The sequence below is a fragment of the Lagopus leucura genome, unplaced genomic scaffold (assembly GCF_019238085.1).
Source record: "Lagopus leucura isolate 7727_CA_CO unplaced genomic scaffold, USGS_WTPT01 Super-Scaffold_73, whole genome shotgun sequence".
NCBI lineage: Eukaryota > Metazoa > Chordata > Aves > Galliformes > Phasianidae > Lagopus > Lagopus leucura.
The window spans coordinates 49434835-49451072 of record NW_024962252.1 but is presented as its reverse complement, the minus strand read 5'-3'; the positions used below and the strand labels follow the sequence as shown (position 1 = coordinate 49451072).

The following is a 16238-nucleotide window of genomic DNA, read 5'->3' as shown; positions in this document are numbered from 1 at the left end:
TAACAGAGTCAGCTCTCCGTGCTCTTCCAGCAAGATGGTGAAGTACGGCCTTGACTACACTCGCTGCAGATGGATCCTACCCCTGCTCCTGGGCATTGGCGTTATCTTTGGCATCATTGCACTGGCGGGCAGGGGCTGGCTGGAGTCACAGACCTTGCCCTATGTGCACCAAGCGTCGCTATGGGAGAGTTGCAGCAGGCCTTCGCAGGGTGGGGAATGGAACTGCGAGTCTCTCATGGGTTATGGTAAGCATTGGCAAGGGCGGCGGGGAGGTCTCTGAAGCAGTGGGTCGCCTTTCCAAGCACATCTCCCCTAAGCTCTCCCAAACATTTCTCCTAATATCTGACCTTGTTTAAGAAGCTGTGGGAGATGGGAACCGGTGCTGAAATACACCAATGCTTTTGAGAAACAGAACAAAGACAGTGTGTCCTCACCTCTGTGCAGAAAGAAACCTGGGTGCTTTAGATCGTGGTTTGCATAGTACAATAAACACACATGGTAGTGTATGAGTGCAGGAACTGCTATGGCATTTAAGACTTTATTCCTCTTTTAGAAGAAGCCAATAACCTTTCCTCACTAATCACAACTTTCCACAACTTAACTACTGCTGAACAAATGTCCAGGCAGCAAGTTGTGGGGGAAGACAATCTTGAGTGTCAGGAAGAAGTTGGGAGGTAAAAATGTATGGTACAAAGATGTCCCCAGGGAGTGTCAGCCTGTAGAATGTTGCTCTAGTAGGTGGGTCGTGTGAATGAACCTTTCCATGATTATGAAAGAAAGCTTTGAGAGAAGAAAAGATTTATACTTGCACTGAACTTTGGCTAACTGTGCTATTAAACAGGATGACACAAACTGAAAAGTTTTAAACCACTGTGTCTGGGAGACTAAGCCAAGAGAAGGATCATTCTAATTATGATCTGTTTCTTAGTTGTTTTCTGTATATCTGGTACGTGTCACAGTCTAAAATAAGTTATTGACTGTTAGCCTGAGCCAGGAGAAACACTTGAGCTTATGATTTATGCTGGTACTAATTCAAACTTTAAGGGAGAACATTTTCTCTAAAGCTCAGAATCTCAGCTGCTTTGGCTGAAAATTAATGTAAAACCACTTGTAGATGCAGTCTCAGAGGCTATTTATTACAGCTTTTTAAAATTGTTCTAAAAATGTATCGTCTATGTTCAAATTTTACCTCCTGTGCCCAAAATTGAGCTGTAAAGATTTAACTGTAGCGGGCTTATGTGAATATAGGGCTCCAGGATAAAACTGGCTCCATCAAGCTTCTTGCCCAGTCCTGCTCTCAGTGCTTCTGTGTCAGCTGTTTGGCTGGGATTAAGGCAGTTTGTTGGTTGGAGAGCAGGAGATGGTGATGCCCAGCTCCAAATATGTGTTCATACTGTGAACTGTGGGGGGGAGGGAGGGAGAAAGGCCTGATGTTTCTTACTTAGTATCACCAAAGGATGAGTCCTCGTCCTGCTGTCCAGCTGGCACTGTCTGTGTCACGAATGCCCGTTTTAGCTAGGCAGAAAATTTTCAGAAGTTTCACCATGCTTCTCTTGATAATACAGATGTTTCCAGGTCCTACATGGTTGTTTGGCATTTCACTTCCTTCCTTATTCTGCCTCATTCTTACATGTTTAGATTCTGCAGCTGTATGCAGTTTCCCACTGGGAAGCATCTAAGGACAAGCCAGGTAGCTCACCCTTCTCATTTTGGACTATCCCACCACCTATGGAGTTGCCACAAATGACAACCTCAGTAAGTCCCATTTTTCTAACATGCTGGACTTAGGACATACATTTCTCCAGAATATGCTCCAGCACATGCTCTGAGGAGTCATCTGACAATCAATAATAATAATAAATCAATAGAAATGCTGTTTGTATGCTGCATGGTTGCAGCACACTCTCAATGGGCATGCACCTGCCACTTTATCTCATTAAAGACCCAGAAAGCCCAGGCAGATGCTCAAAATCTCCCTGGAAAAAAAATCCCAAGTGGAGAAGAAGAACATGGCTGAGATAGTTGTTTAGCCAATGGGACAATAGGTAAGGCTTGATGTAAAAAATAAAAATAAAAATAATGTATGTCGACCAAGTGACAGTGAATTTTTCTTTTCAAGATGATGACCTTCCAATGTAAATCTAGGCCGTTGCAGGTGTGGTTACCCCAGAGTGGTGGGAGGACTGTTAACTTGCCTACCATGGTGAAAAGTCACTGTCGTGGTCTTTTCCAGCCCTGCAAATGCGGGTCCGTACTCTGTCCTAATCCAAGCATGGTGCTGCGGCACTGTACTGCAGAGCTGTTGTCCTTGTGTTTTATCCTTCTGGTTATGTGATTTTCCTACCCATTGTCTGAGAACCAGCACCTCATACAAGAAGATCTGGGCTGAGCCCTCAGGCTGGAGAGGACCCATGTCCTTCCCTTCTCACACAGGTGTGTTAGCAGGTGTGGTAGCATCTGGAAACACCATTTTCTTTGCTACTTCAGGATACCTTTATGAAACACAGAAGAGTAAGGAGGGATTGCAGTTTCTTTTCTCTTTTTTTTTTTTTTAATTGAAAAGCAAATGTAGCCAGTTGCATGTCTCCGAGGACTGGTCTCAACTTTGGGCCCTGAGCAGATGGAGGTGCTTTCTAGGCAGATTTCCTTCAGGCTGCTTATCTCCAGAGGTGGGGAGTGTTCAGATCCAGTTCTGCCCACTGTACTTGCTATCATTCTGTCCTTGCTCAGTAGGTGTGGTGTTGGGATATCTCTTCTGAGAGCCCTGTCATTGCTCATGTAGCATGCAAGTGCCTGGTGCTCATCTTGGATTCCACTCAAAAGGCCAGACCATGTAACAGCATCTCGCTTGGAAGTACACTTTGTAAGCATACATCTCACTTGTTTTGCATTAAGACTGATTTTGTATGCCCTGCTGCTAGAACATAAGTTTCTAATAGGTTCCATTTATCCACAAGGTCACAGAAAACAAGCATTCAGTGTCATGTTCTGTAGATATTTATCTTTCTTTTGTGCCAAGCTAAACACCATGCTTGATAAACAAAGTGTAATTACACGCCTTCCTGAGCATGGAGACAAAAGACATGATGTAAATAGCAAGGACAAGAGTATTTTACATTTTCTAGAGATTAATACTTTCATCCCTCCCTCTATCTCACAGTTCCTGTTTGCTTTCCTCTGGGCTTTATTTTCAGCTTCCAGATCTGGGTAGGTTCTGACATTCAGTCTTACTGTGGGGCTAGTTTCACTGACATACATAATACGCATGTCTACAACAGCGACTGTTAGTGAATATGCCCAACATGGCTTGGATAGTAAGATATCTTAATCCACCACAGACATCTTCATCTCATTAAAATTAGATCTAATCATAAAGGTCTTGCAAATCGTTCAATATAGTGTGCAAATTCAGATCAATTTTTCCACCTACAATGTCTATAATACCCCTGCATCTCTGCTGCTTACCTTAGACCAAAAAAAAGTAATATTGAATATTCTTGAGGTTGGTCATGTTTGAAGGAAAGGAAGCTGAATGTTTCATTGTCACTTCAGTGGCACCATCAGGAACATCTGGAATCTCCTGAATTGTTCAAGCTGACAGAATTCAGAATGTCACAGGGAAGACAAGAGGCCTACACAGTGGTGCTTTTTTGGAAAGCTAGAGTAACTGCTTCATTGGTGCATTAAGCTTCTGTGCACTAGACTGTTACAAAGACTTTGTGGATTGGTAACAGGCATAATATGAAATGTAAGTATTTGGGACATGGCTGAGCTTGCAAAGTGCAGAAGTTAAATCCCTTCATGAAGCTGCCATGGCACTCCTTTGTTTTCCTTGATTTTTTGGCTACATCCCTCTCTTGTACAAGGTGTGTCTCAGACCTGAGACCGTTTTTCAATGTGTAATTTATTCCACTGCAGGCTCTGAAGATGTTTAAACATGTGTGTTCTTGGTTGGGAGGAATAACTGATTTTATTAATCTCAGTATGATGCACAATAAGATGAAAAACTTAGCGGTATTTGTCTCATCTCACGTTTTACTTGTCCCTGCAGCCCTTGTGTGTGCAGATCCTGCCCTCAAAGTAACTGCAAGCTCAGGCCTCTAAAGTAGTTGACTCATTTGGATGGTGCAAATAGAAGTCTTGGAAAAATGTTAGGAAAAAGCATTTTTGCGTGACAAATGAAATCCCGATCATCAATCATTTTCGCATTATAGTATCCAAACCCAACCTTTTCGTACAATGTTTGGAGTTTATTGCCTGTGGAGAGTAGGAGAAGGTTGAATGATTTTCCCATCTGGAGAGGACACATTTCTTCGCCTTGTTTTCCTAGATAGTGATTAACAATGTTCTATCTCACTCCAATATTATTTTGGACAATGAACGTTAGTGCAATACTGCAAGATCAGATGTCTAGCATAGTACAATAATAGATAAACATTCGTTCAAATATGGCAACAGATGATTATGTCTACAGTGTAAGTGAAGATAGGGAATGTTGCAAAAGGCATTCCCTTTTTTCACTCAAAGAAATAAATATTCTATAATTTCACAAGGACCATACTGATAAGTAGATTTTCTTGTCTGTTTTGCCTTATCAACCTCTTGGATCCAGAGAAGCTTTTGTCACACTGAAACTCCATTTAGTATTCCAGAGGCAGCATGCATGAGTGGAAATGACTTGCCACCTCCCCCTAGCTAATGATACAGCGGTGAGGTATATGGCCTGGCCCCACATCTTCTGGGAAATTACCTTCTTCAGCCAGTGACTCATCACACCTAGGGCACAGGACAGACCAGACAGAAGTTTCCCTGCTGTTGCACTGCCTACATAAAATTATTTTGCTTTCTCCCACGTGCCTAGCAGGGCTGACAGCCAGGCACAGGGAAGCCCTTGCTTGGCTCAGGCTCAGGCAGGTACCCTGAGGAGAACGGTACAGAGACATTTCCAGAGAGCTGGACTGAGACACAGCCCACCCTAACAGGATCTGAGAGGAGAAGCTGGCTGTCCCGATTGTTGCTTGGCATACAGGGGTGTATGCACGTAGAAAAGGAGTGAAGCAAGCATATAATTGTGCTTTGAAGCAGGGCCTGTCTCAAGTCAAAGGGCCATTGTTGCAAACCTTCCCTGAAACCAAAGTTCTGCGCTTAAACTCTTCTAGATGATAGTGATATTCTGATAGATTTGTCAATGTGCCCCTAAATATGGGAAACAAAGGCTGGGGAGGTTTCTGATCAGTCCAAAAAAGACCATGAGAGAGCTGCAGCTAGCTATATTCTCTGTGCATTATCTGATTTACAGGGTAAATTCTTCACCCTTTTGGTACAGGGGAAAATGAAAACAAAAATTTTTGCTGTTCCTACTTCACATGAGTGTGAAACACTTGTATTTATATACACTGATAGTGAGTAATTTTACTGACAGTGTGAAGGGTAGCACATCACTTCCTAAGTCACCAATCTCCTACAAATTACTTTGGACTAACCAGTGAAAAAGTCGATGACAAGATTGGTTACTTAACAACTCATAATATTGAATAGTTATTCAAAACTTAGAACACTAGAAAACACAACCTGAATTAAATGTGTTAAACAGCAATGTATTTAAGGGACTCTGACAGAAGAACAAAAGAAAATGTTTGATTTTTCCTCAGTTTGTAGGAGAGACTCCATTGTTACTGTAGAGGTATAAAGAAGGGAATCAACCCCAGAGCATTTAATTAGCATGACTGCAATTGCAAATATGCTTTCCCTTGTAATTTTAGGGTTTGTTCTTTTATATATTTAGTGGCAAATTCATTTAATCAGACTCATTTTAAATAGTACTTATACTCTTCAGCAATTAACTCTACAGAACGCAATTGCAGATGGCATCCCACTGTTTATCATCCAGCCTGCACTTTAACAATTACAGTTAAATTGGGTAGGAAAATATCAGTTGTGTGGAGAGTTCTTATCTCCCCATGAGGAGCTGAACTGCTGCTGTTGAGGACTTTGCAAAAATCCTCAGTGTTTTGAGTAGTCAGGATTGAAGTCATTGAATGCATGCCATTCACTCACTCAGAGAAACAATCTCTGCTGAAAATTGTGGCTATATTCTTATTTCTCTTCAGCACATATCTTCCTTTAGCTTATTGAGGTAATCTGATATAACAAAGCTAAAGTACTCTCGGTAGTCTGAATGGTGATAAGAGCTGCAAGGCTGAATATGAATTCTACTGTAGGATTAAAGAGCCAGATTACTTAAGCAATTACTCAGGAAAAGAAACAAACCTCTCTAAATACTGTTATTTTTACATTTTCATTTCTCACTGACAGCTTGTACTGTTCTAAGCAACTTTGAACTTGTTCAGTCAGAAAATGTTTTAATGCCACATTTCTTCTTTGTTAAGCGCTAATACAAGATCTCTCTCATCAGTCAAAAATTGTGGAGTGAGGATGTCCGTGTCTTTGTCAGATGTCTCTGACCATGTCCAATGAAAAATGGGGGTTAAGCGTAAGAAGAACAATACTTGGTGCATATAGAAATGAGATATAAATTCAATGTTTTTCAGCCTCAAAAAGCCCTGGGACAATCAAACTTAAAAGGAGCTTTTTGGAAAGCTTCTGCCCTGCTTTTTCAATTCCAAGTTCTAGTTCATAGCCTATGTTGTCACAGAAATTTATTATGTTTAACTCACATATCTTTTAACCGTATTATAGCTCAAGAGTAGTTAGGAAGCAGATTTATCTTGCTACTATGCATATGTACTGATTTATCAATACCCTGCCTGTATCATTTATTTGACCTTGCCCACCCCCATATACACATTCAAGTTTAAGTCATCCTATTTTAGTTTAAAAGAAGTAGGAAAAGTAAGAGGAAACCCATTGTAGTATTAAACAGTATAAAATTAAACTGAGATCCCAAAATATTTGTAGCATATGCAACTGCTTCTGAAGATAATGTGAGCTAGGGGTATTCCCTGACTCTCTCCTGGTCTAACCTTTAATTTTGAGACACTATGTGCATATTAATTTAATAGCTAACTTACTCACTCGGTGATTCCTTTGATGACAGTGCTACACCTTCTGCTTCTTCTGCCTCCCTAGCGCTAAGTAAGCACTGAGGAGAAGCCCTCATTAATACAGGATTTGCAGAAGCCAGCATCGAAGTCAAGCTTGTACATGTCTGGGCTTATGAGGAGATGAATTTGAGCCACTCCTTCAAGCCTAACTACTCCCCACCTCAAAATCCAAGTCAGGATAGCTCCTAAACTGGATTGCTTTCCTCAGTAAGAGAAGAGGTTTTCAGAAGTACATAAAGCCTTGAACTCAGGTCTTGCCTCTATATGTTCATTGCTGAAGTCGGTGGTTGGAAGTTAATAGTTATTTGCTTTATATGAGTTAAAGTTCACCAAGCTGAACTGAAATGTTACCTTAGCCCTAAGCTATAGTTAAGATACTGCCTTCTGCTAATATATATTGTGTTTTACTGATATGTGGTCTGTGCATGAAGGTTCTTTACCTTACTGTTTTCGTTTAAAGATGTTATTATATGATAATTGGAAGACCTGATTCTTTCCCGTTTGTATGATGGGACCTGCTACTAACCACTGAAAAACTTTAGCAATGGAATTATGCAGTATTAATCTAAGTAGGTCATTCTCTGCCACAGTGGTTGACTCTCAGGTAACGGCAAGCTCAAAGGTTTACATGGTTCCCCCTCACATAAAAATGGCTTGCATATCATAAGATAATATTCTGTTATTAAATGAGAAATCCGTATTGACTGCCAATAAATTCTGAAGTAATGCTGAGGGAAAGAGCAGAGTCACTAAAAAGGGTATCAAAAAGAACTGCATATTTTGTATTCTACTTCAGGCTTAACACACACACACAAAAGAACAGAGAAGAACAACCAGTACTGGCCTGCCAAGGGAAAGATACACAAAAATCAGTTGTTTAAGAACAGTTCAGATGCAATGAAGATCACCAGAGGATAGAAACTCAGAGAATAATACACATCCAATCATGCCTTTGATTTTTTTTTTCTCCATTTTATTCTGTTTGTAAATTATCCTTGGCTAATATGTTATTTTCTTCGTTTTTATATCTTTTATTTTAAGTTATATTCAGTCAGTAGCTTTCAGTCTGCATATATTGTTTATTTATGAGAAGCTACTTTCAAAACTTTTTGATTGGGTTTTAGCTGTACACACAAACACACACAGTCTAGTATTTCATAATCAACTCATGTTATCAGCATATGCTTGCAGAACGCTTTCAAAGAGAGCATCAAATTTTCTTACAGTTTGATTATTACAGGTTACCTGATTACAACTATCAGAAGACACGATTTTGTGCCTGCAGTTTTAAAAGGAAATTCTGACTATGCCACTTAACTTGGAGTCCTGTATGGCAGTGGCTTATATATACAATAACAGCTCTTAAGCCTTCTGCTGATAAACTGGATTAATGACTTTGACGGGTCAGATGGAAGAAAAGGAGGTATAAACTAGGAGAATGCTTTCAGTTTAATTTATCATTTCAATGGAAACAAATCAAGGAGTCCAGAGTTCGCCACACCCTGATGAAAAACGTCAGGTTGAGAAATCCGAGTGAGTTCAGCTTTGTTTTCAAAATAATGCTCTTTCCCTTTAATCAGACAGTCATAAAACAGGTTGAGCTCTACAAACTCAGTCTAGAAACATTCTCATTACGTACAACATAGAGATGAATCACCGGCATGGCAGATTTTAGTTCTTGTAAGAATTGCTATGTAAGACTGGAGCTAGAACAGTAGGATTTGTGTTTCTCTCCCCTGATCCTGTGAGGGATAACAAAGTAAATGTTGTTGTTTTCAAGGCAATCTTGCTTTTTTCTCTCCTTTGCATTCAAACTGTCATCCCTAAAATTGCTGCACAATTCACTGCAGAGGCTGATGTGATAACATGATCAGCTGGCAAGAATGTATCAGTAATTTGTTCATCTCTGCAAGCTGACAACAAACTGATTTTCTTTCTAATGCTATCTGTGTATTTAGATTCAAGCTAGGAGGAAAATTTGAATAAACATATTCTTACTGATTTGACTAGAAGTACTCCTGAAGTTTCGAGGTTCCTTTCAGAAAATATGAACTCAGAGACTCTCAGTAGTTTGTGTCACTTGGGGGTACCACATCAAGAAAGACATGAGAACAACATCGTAAATGTTTTCTCACATCCTTGAGTATACATGGCACATACAGTGAAATTAGAGAAATTTGTTGTTATCATGAGAGAAGTAGGCTTCACATGTTATTTTTAAGGCACTGCTGGGAGCACAAAACACATGGCAAGCTAAGAACAGCAGAGTTAGTGGTCCTAAGTTTTGACTTGGCTTACTGCTGAGCAAGGAAGTTTGCTTCCTTATGTGTAAACCATGAGCAGTGTTTGCACTTTGGGAAAATGCACGAGTGTGAAATCAGGAAGACAGGAAATTGGAGACACTCTTAGTCTTGGATTTCTCATAGTCAACCAGCTTCCATATGGTTGCAGTCAACAAGAGGATATTCAAAATATGTTTAGATGGAAGGATAAAAGAGGAAGTCATGCTACTTCTGAACTAACTTAGCTTTGATAGCACTGTAATAAAGCTGTGTTATTATTAAACAGTCTCAGCTAATTATCTTGCTCATAAGCTACAGCAAGATCTGCTTGGGCATGGGTGGACTCCTTCTGTTCTCTAAATTAGCTGAGATTCTCCTCACACAGCAATGAGTATTAGATGGAGGGCACTTATTTTCGTTTTGCAGTAGTCACATATGGTTGCATTCATGGTGGGTTGTTTGGACTTTCAGAAGTCATTACTGACTCATGCACAAGACACTGTACACAGAAACACTTTTTCCTCTGCTTTAGATGGGCATGAAAATGGGTGGCTGTTTTGCCTGTTAGATTGCATGGTCTTGTTGTAAGGCCTTTACTGTAAGACAGAATTGCTCAGAAAATTGCCAGCTAAAAGGAGCTGAAGAAAGGATGCTGTATTACCTCCCACAAACTCTCTCACAGTGTTCATTTGCATTTTTTTCAGCTGACAGAGGAGGCAAAAAGGGTGAAGTAGGATGAAAATGCAAGTGTTGCAGTATCCTTAAGGTTTTCCAGGACTCTTGCATAAATACACATTTCTTTTCTAACTAACACATTTTAACTATTAAACTGCTAAATCATCACTTCCAGTTGGAGGACATAAGAAAACAGTTCCCACAAGTTCCTGAATATGTTCACTGATCTAGCTTGATGTCATTTAACCTGCTGTTCCTTCTGTCTCTATTTCTGACTTTATGACAGGGGTCTTTCAGCTTTCAACTGCTCTCCCTCTAGAGTCATGTGTTTGTTAAGTTGACATTGCATCCATGATAATTCTATGATCTGGATTTCTTATTTTCATGAAAAAAAGATTTGCAGTTATAAAAATTACTTATGCTTTAACTTTTGCTTTATGTTAAAGAAAAATATATAGAAAAATAAGACAATATTTGGGACCAGCTTAGCTGTTTGGTTGCAATTAAATCATTTCCTAAAAGCATTCAAAAGTGATTCCTAATAAAAATGCTTGTTCTGAACAAAGTATTTTGCAGCCCGTGGAGAAACCTTGGGGAGGGTGCTGCTGCTCAGCATCACAAGGATTCTATTCTTGAGCTCAGGCTTTGAGATTGCTCAGGAGATGCAGAAGATATTTTGTGGTTGTAATGGCTGGAATTGCACATTCTCCATCAGTTTTTTCTGATCAATGAAATTCTTCTAATTCTGGCATTTCTGAGGAACTGTAATTACTAGTTATATTGGTAAAGACACTAAGGTACTCTAGTTCTGTCTGACACAAGGAAAAATAAATACTTCAGAAACAAAAATAGTTGCAATTGTACCCACATAAAGTTTTGCTACCTTTTACCTCAGGGAAGTAAGGTGTTTGCATACTGTGGTCTCAGACTACTAAAAAGTACTGCTTAAAAAGACCAGACAAAGTCGGGTTCCTCAAAAAACAACAACAACATCTCATTACAGTGGCTCTCCTATGGAAGCCTATTGCCTTACAGGAGCTGTATACTGGTTTTCTTCCAACTCTGAGTTACATTTTTTTTTCTTTTTAAAAATGTCATGAAATTGGCTGTTACATGATTAAGCAGTGAGTCCTAAAGATGTAGGCATCCTGTAGAGAGCAAGTCTCTTCTTGTGATACATCCAGTGCCCTGCAGGCTGGGCATACACCCAATCTGCTTGCATAAAGTCACAGCACTTGTAATACTACTTCAGGAAAAACACCTGAGCAAGGCTAAAGGAGGAGTGAGATGACAGCATGGGCATGGTACCACCACACTTTGCTGTGGCCATCAGGTCCCCTCTGAGCCCTTAGCCTGGTGAATGCTGCCAGCTGCTGGATGGTAACTGTCAGCAGCTCCTCAAGCAAGGCTTTGGTAGGTCAGCTGAGGTGCTCCTCTTCCAAGCTAGACCTTGCTTTTCCAAGCTGTGTGCTATACCTCTGTGCCTTCTCTAAACTCCCCAAGAAAAGAGTTCGAGCTAAAACACCAAGCTAGGTACTAAGATACAGTCACAGCTTTGCTATCTCTTCATTTTTTCTCAGGCAGCTGCCTGTGTACAAGAAGAATAATACAGTTGACATGTCTTCCAAAGCAAATGGAAACCCTTTGGCATAAGGAAGAAAAGAGACATAACATAAAACAGAAAATGTAGTGCAGTGGCTAGAAGGGAGCAGAAGTCATAGAGCAGAAAAGAATGTCAAGAAGTCAACAGAAAGATAGATTGGTTTTGATGGGTCAGTGGAAACAAAAGTAAAGATGGAAATTCTTTGACCAAAAGGGCTGGGGTGGCTTCAACACTACCAGCCAGGTGAGGTAAGTCTGTCCCACTCAGATCTATGCTGTCTGACCTCACCTCCAGCACTGGATGCAGGCTTTGGTGCCACCATACATGAAAGACGTAAAAATATTAGAGAGCATCCAAAGGAGGGCTATGAAGAAAGTGAAAGGTCTGCAGGATATGATGTGAAGTGCAGCCAAGGTCCCCTGTCTTGCTGGAGCTGTGTCAGGGGATGGCCAGGGTGTTAGGAAAAGGTTCTTCGCTAGAGGGTGGTGGGCATGGAACAGGCTGCCCAGGGCAGTGGTCAGGGCCCCAGGCTACCAGAGTTCAAGAAGCATTTGAACAGTGCTCTCAGATATGGGGTTTGGATTTTGGGTGGTGCTGTGTGGAGCCAGGGGTTGGACATGGCGATCCCTTTGGGTCTCTTTCAACTCCCAACAAACCTGTACTCTATGATTCTATGACCTCCTTAGGCCTACCTGAGGAAAATTCTTGATACAAGACTGCAAGGGAAGCTCTGCTGGACTGGAGACAATCTTTTGTGTGGGAGAAGTTGCACCACAACCATTTACTACTTGTGACCAATGCGGTTGCTATTACTGAGGATAATACACTGTAAAGTATTGGCTTCTGCTTCAGTCCTGAGTGTCATCAGTGACATTTCCTTTGCTCCTTGTGTAGTACAAGTTGAATTACAAGCAAAGGGAAGGCTATTTATTATGTAATTAGCAAATGATTTAACCTGAAATATTACTGATGTAGTAAGAGGTTCTATTGCAGCATAAACAAGCAGCCATGTTTCACATAAAAGACACCAAGCTTTCTGTTCCTTCAACAGTTTTTGGCTTTATAGCTGTTGGTTTTAAAGCTTTTCCAAGCTCCCCTGGACCAAAGATCAGACGGAATGGCCAACGGCTCCATAACTGCAAATCTTTCAGCCCTCAAGCAGTCAAAGAGAAAGTAGGGAAAACAACAAATAACACGCTCAGAACAAGATTCTTCATTCCACTTCAACAAGTTAACGTTAACATGTATTTTTGTCTACACCTACCTGATTATTCTTGAAAACTTTAGATGGCAGAAATTCAGGATAGCTCATTCTTCCATAGTGCAAAGAAAGCTTTTGCTAGGTATGCTAGGGAACGAAGACCATGAATTCTCACGCAAAAGATAAAACAAATTAGGTATTACTTTTTTCAAGAAATTCTGAGTGATTGTGGGTTGGACTCAATGGTCCCTGTGGGTCCCTTCCAACATGATATATTCTGTGATTCAAAGAAGATAGGTGCTTTAGAAAGTTGAATAAATCGAAACTATTGTTTTATTGTCAGCCTAATGGTGCTGGTCAAGCTGCTGATCAGTACTTCTAATGTCAGAAGTATGAACAGCACTGATGGAGTATGTATTGAGAATGTGAACTGGCAGTGTTTGGCACATTCAGTTCAGTTTTCTGATTGAAGCAGTCAGCTTAGTAGGTTTTTGAATACTAGAAATTTCAAGGACCTTGGTTTCATAACTAATCTTTAGTGAACAATGAGCACCACATTTGAGTTATAACAATCACCAGGTTTGTTTGGGCTGTGGTAATTTTACAGCCTTAATGTTATATGCATTTGATTAGAAGCAAATACCTTGCAAACACATAGTGCAGGTGAGGGGTGAAGTCCATAAATGCCCAGCAGAATTTAACTGCTTATTCTATTTACATACACAATTTTAGAAGTGTCAAAGTAGGCTTGGTACAATTAAGAGGCACTTGGATCTTTTTGAGCAGTCGTCACCCCTCAAGATGTAAAATATTGAATAAATAGTATTTTTTTCAGTTGTTATTCCAGAGCCTGTGCTTAGCTCTGGCATGTTGTAACATAAATATATATAAGTTGAAAATGAAGTTATTTCTATCCTGAACAGGTTTTTCAAAATAGAACAGTTCTAATGTTGGAACAAAAGGAGAGGTTGAAGTTTTCTACAAAACAGACTCAAAATCCTTAGGTTCTCAGAGTTACATGAAGGATAGAAAGGCAGAAATTTCTGAATCTTGATATTTACGGTGTATTGCCATACTTTTAGATTTGCGTGCCAGAGTGATAGTGCTTGTATTTATTTTTTAAGGAAGAACATAATTAATTTCCGGGATGGTCTAACTCTCCTGGCTCATGCAGAATGCTGCTGGTTTTACGGCATCTGCTGAGGTAATGATATTTATTCTTGGAGTGTCCACTATTTAATCTCTACAGTCAGTTTTTGCTCAATTCTTAATGGCTAAACCTTAATAGGAAGCGTATATACAAGCCCCATTTCTTTCTGTAGGACTGGTCAAAGATGGTGTAGTTATAGACTTTGTGCTTTATGAATGATTTCTGTTGGGTCTAAAATGTTCATCTCCAAGAGGAAAGAAAGTTTCCATGCTTTTCCTCTTGGGAGTTCCTTTTTGTGTTTGTTTAAAATTAGCATTTCATTATAAGCCAGAGAAAAACACATCTTTTTTTTTCATTCTAATATGCTTTCCTTCTGGTTTCAGCTTGGGGAAGAGCTGCAGCTGCCACATACCTTGTTGGCTTCATTCTCCTTGTCATCTGTTTTGCTCTGGCCATCATAGCATTTGCCATTGATACACTTCGGTTCAACTTCATAAGAGGGATTGGAGGCTTGCTTTTTGTTGCCGGTAAGACAATACATGAAGCAAAGTTTAGCTCATGCAGATACACTAGAACTGGTATTTTCCTTATCTGCTTCTATGCTCAGTTCTCTGTCAGTATGCATTTGAACTCTCAATGAAAAATAACATAAAATCAGCCGTGGCAGTGGATCAATTTCCAAATCCTCCAAAACATGGGTGGATTTAGCTGCAACTATTATGGAGGTGAGCAGTGTGATTGGTGTAAGCTTAATCCACTTTTTCCCTCCTGTTTCTTCAGCTGTGTTCTCCATCATGGGCCTGGTCATTTATCCAGTGAAGTTCTCCAGTGAAATTGAAATGACAGGAATCAATATGTTCAGCTGGGCCTACGGCTTTGGCTGGACCACTGCCATTATGGAAATATGCTTGGGATTCTTCTTCTGCTGCCTTCCTAACTATGAAGATCAAATCTTGGGTAATGTGAAGCCCACATATTTTTACTCTTCCCCGTAAACACCAGGAAAAATATATCTGTATTCAAGAGATATCTGACTGACCATCTACATTTTCCAGAATAGTATCATCAGATGGAGTAGAAAAGGTTGGAAACTTTTAAAATACATACAGAAAAACAGTACTGGCATTTTACAATAAAGTTATTTACTATTTTTCTGAACTTTCGTATCTGATGTGGATTGCTTAGAAGATTAATTATAAAAATTAAAAAATCCTTGTGTTTCCTCATTCATTCCCATGAATGTGGGTGCATATGGATTCCATCAAATCTTATATGCTTTTACATTTCCAATTAAATTCAGAAAAGAAACTATCAGTAAAGAAAACAACACATACCGTCTTTCTGAAGAAAATTAGCTCACAGAAATCCCATTTTTTATGTTTCAATTTTCTCTAACCTGAAGATTTTTCAAGAAACCAAATGCCTTAATCTACTGACTGTCAGTGCAGCAAATTAGTTAGCCAGCACTCCATGACTTTCCATCCAGTTTTGCATTCATTCACTTAAACTGTAGGGCTACAGGTCAAGAGAGACCCCCACTACCAAAGCTAGCATCCTGATTTTCACCCATCCATTTGGAATGTAAGTATTTATTTCTGAATGTTAGCATCAGTAAGCTAAGACCACCAGTAATCCAAGCACCCTCCAAAATTCTGGCATTCTGTTGTTGGTGCCAGCACAGAGCAGGCAAAAGAAAGGGGATTTCCAGACATTTCTACAACCTACAGATCTGATTTGAAGAGGCTCCTTGTTCAAATTTTTTTCATGGCCCTCTGCCCCTTTGATCAGCTGTATCAAAATCTATGGCTTTAGGAAGCTCTGTTTTACTGTTCCAGATGTTTTATTCAGGATAAAAGAGTCAGGAATGAATTATGCAGAGGTATAAGCCACTCAGCAGCCTGGCACACCTGAGGTGTGGGCCTGGAGCACTGTGATTCGAGGTATCAAACTTTTGCCAAAAGGCCCTTTTCATTAATTTGAAGTTTATAACTGTTCTAAAAGTAGAGATTGTATACTGTAATGTGTGTAAATACCAAGTAATAGTAAGACCGTCACATATAAGATACCTTTCAGTATCTTATATTCAACAGCGCTGCAAGCCTGGGTATATTGAAAGCAATGAGGTATACTCAATAAACTGCTGGCTTCTGTATTGCTAACCCTAGCTTTATAATACTCAATGTCTTGCTTTCTGTAAAGAGAACTCCTACTGAAATCTTTAACTAGATAGAATTATTATCTTGTAATACATGTGCAATTTTGT

The 16238-nt window shown here is 39.8% G+C and overlaps 1 protein-coding gene across 1 annotated transcript; it reads left to right on the top strand.

The window, feature by feature from the left end:
* On the top strand, positions 1 to 14970 carry LOC122174875 (p53 apoptosis effector related to PMP-22-like). The gene is made up of 3 exons (XM_042862208.1): positions 1 to 245; positions 14359 to 14502; positions 14756 to 14970. The coding sequence occupies exons 1-3, from the start codon at positions 35 to 37 to the stop codon at positions 14968 to 14970; spliced, it is 570 nt and encodes a 189-aa protein (XP_042718142.1). The 5' UTR covers positions 1 to 34.
* The last annotated feature ends 1268 nt before the right edge of the window (positions 14971 to 16238 follow it).

What these genes read in the sequence shown, in the direction of transcription:
- LOC122174875 (XM_042862208.1), top strand. Translation starts at nt 35, where the DNA reads ATGGTGAAGTACGGCCTTGACTACACTCGCTGCAGATGGATCCTACCC. An exon ending in CGAGTCTCTCATGGGTTATG is followed by an intron (nt 246 to 14,358) that starts GTAAGCATTGGC and finishes TTCTGGTTTCAG; the next exon opens with CTTGGGGAAGAGCTGCAGCT. An exon ending in AGGCTTGCTTTTTGTTGCCG is followed by an intron (nt 14,503 to 14,755) that starts GTAAGACAATAC and finishes CTGTTTCTTCAG; the next exon opens with CTGTGTTCTCCATCATGGGC.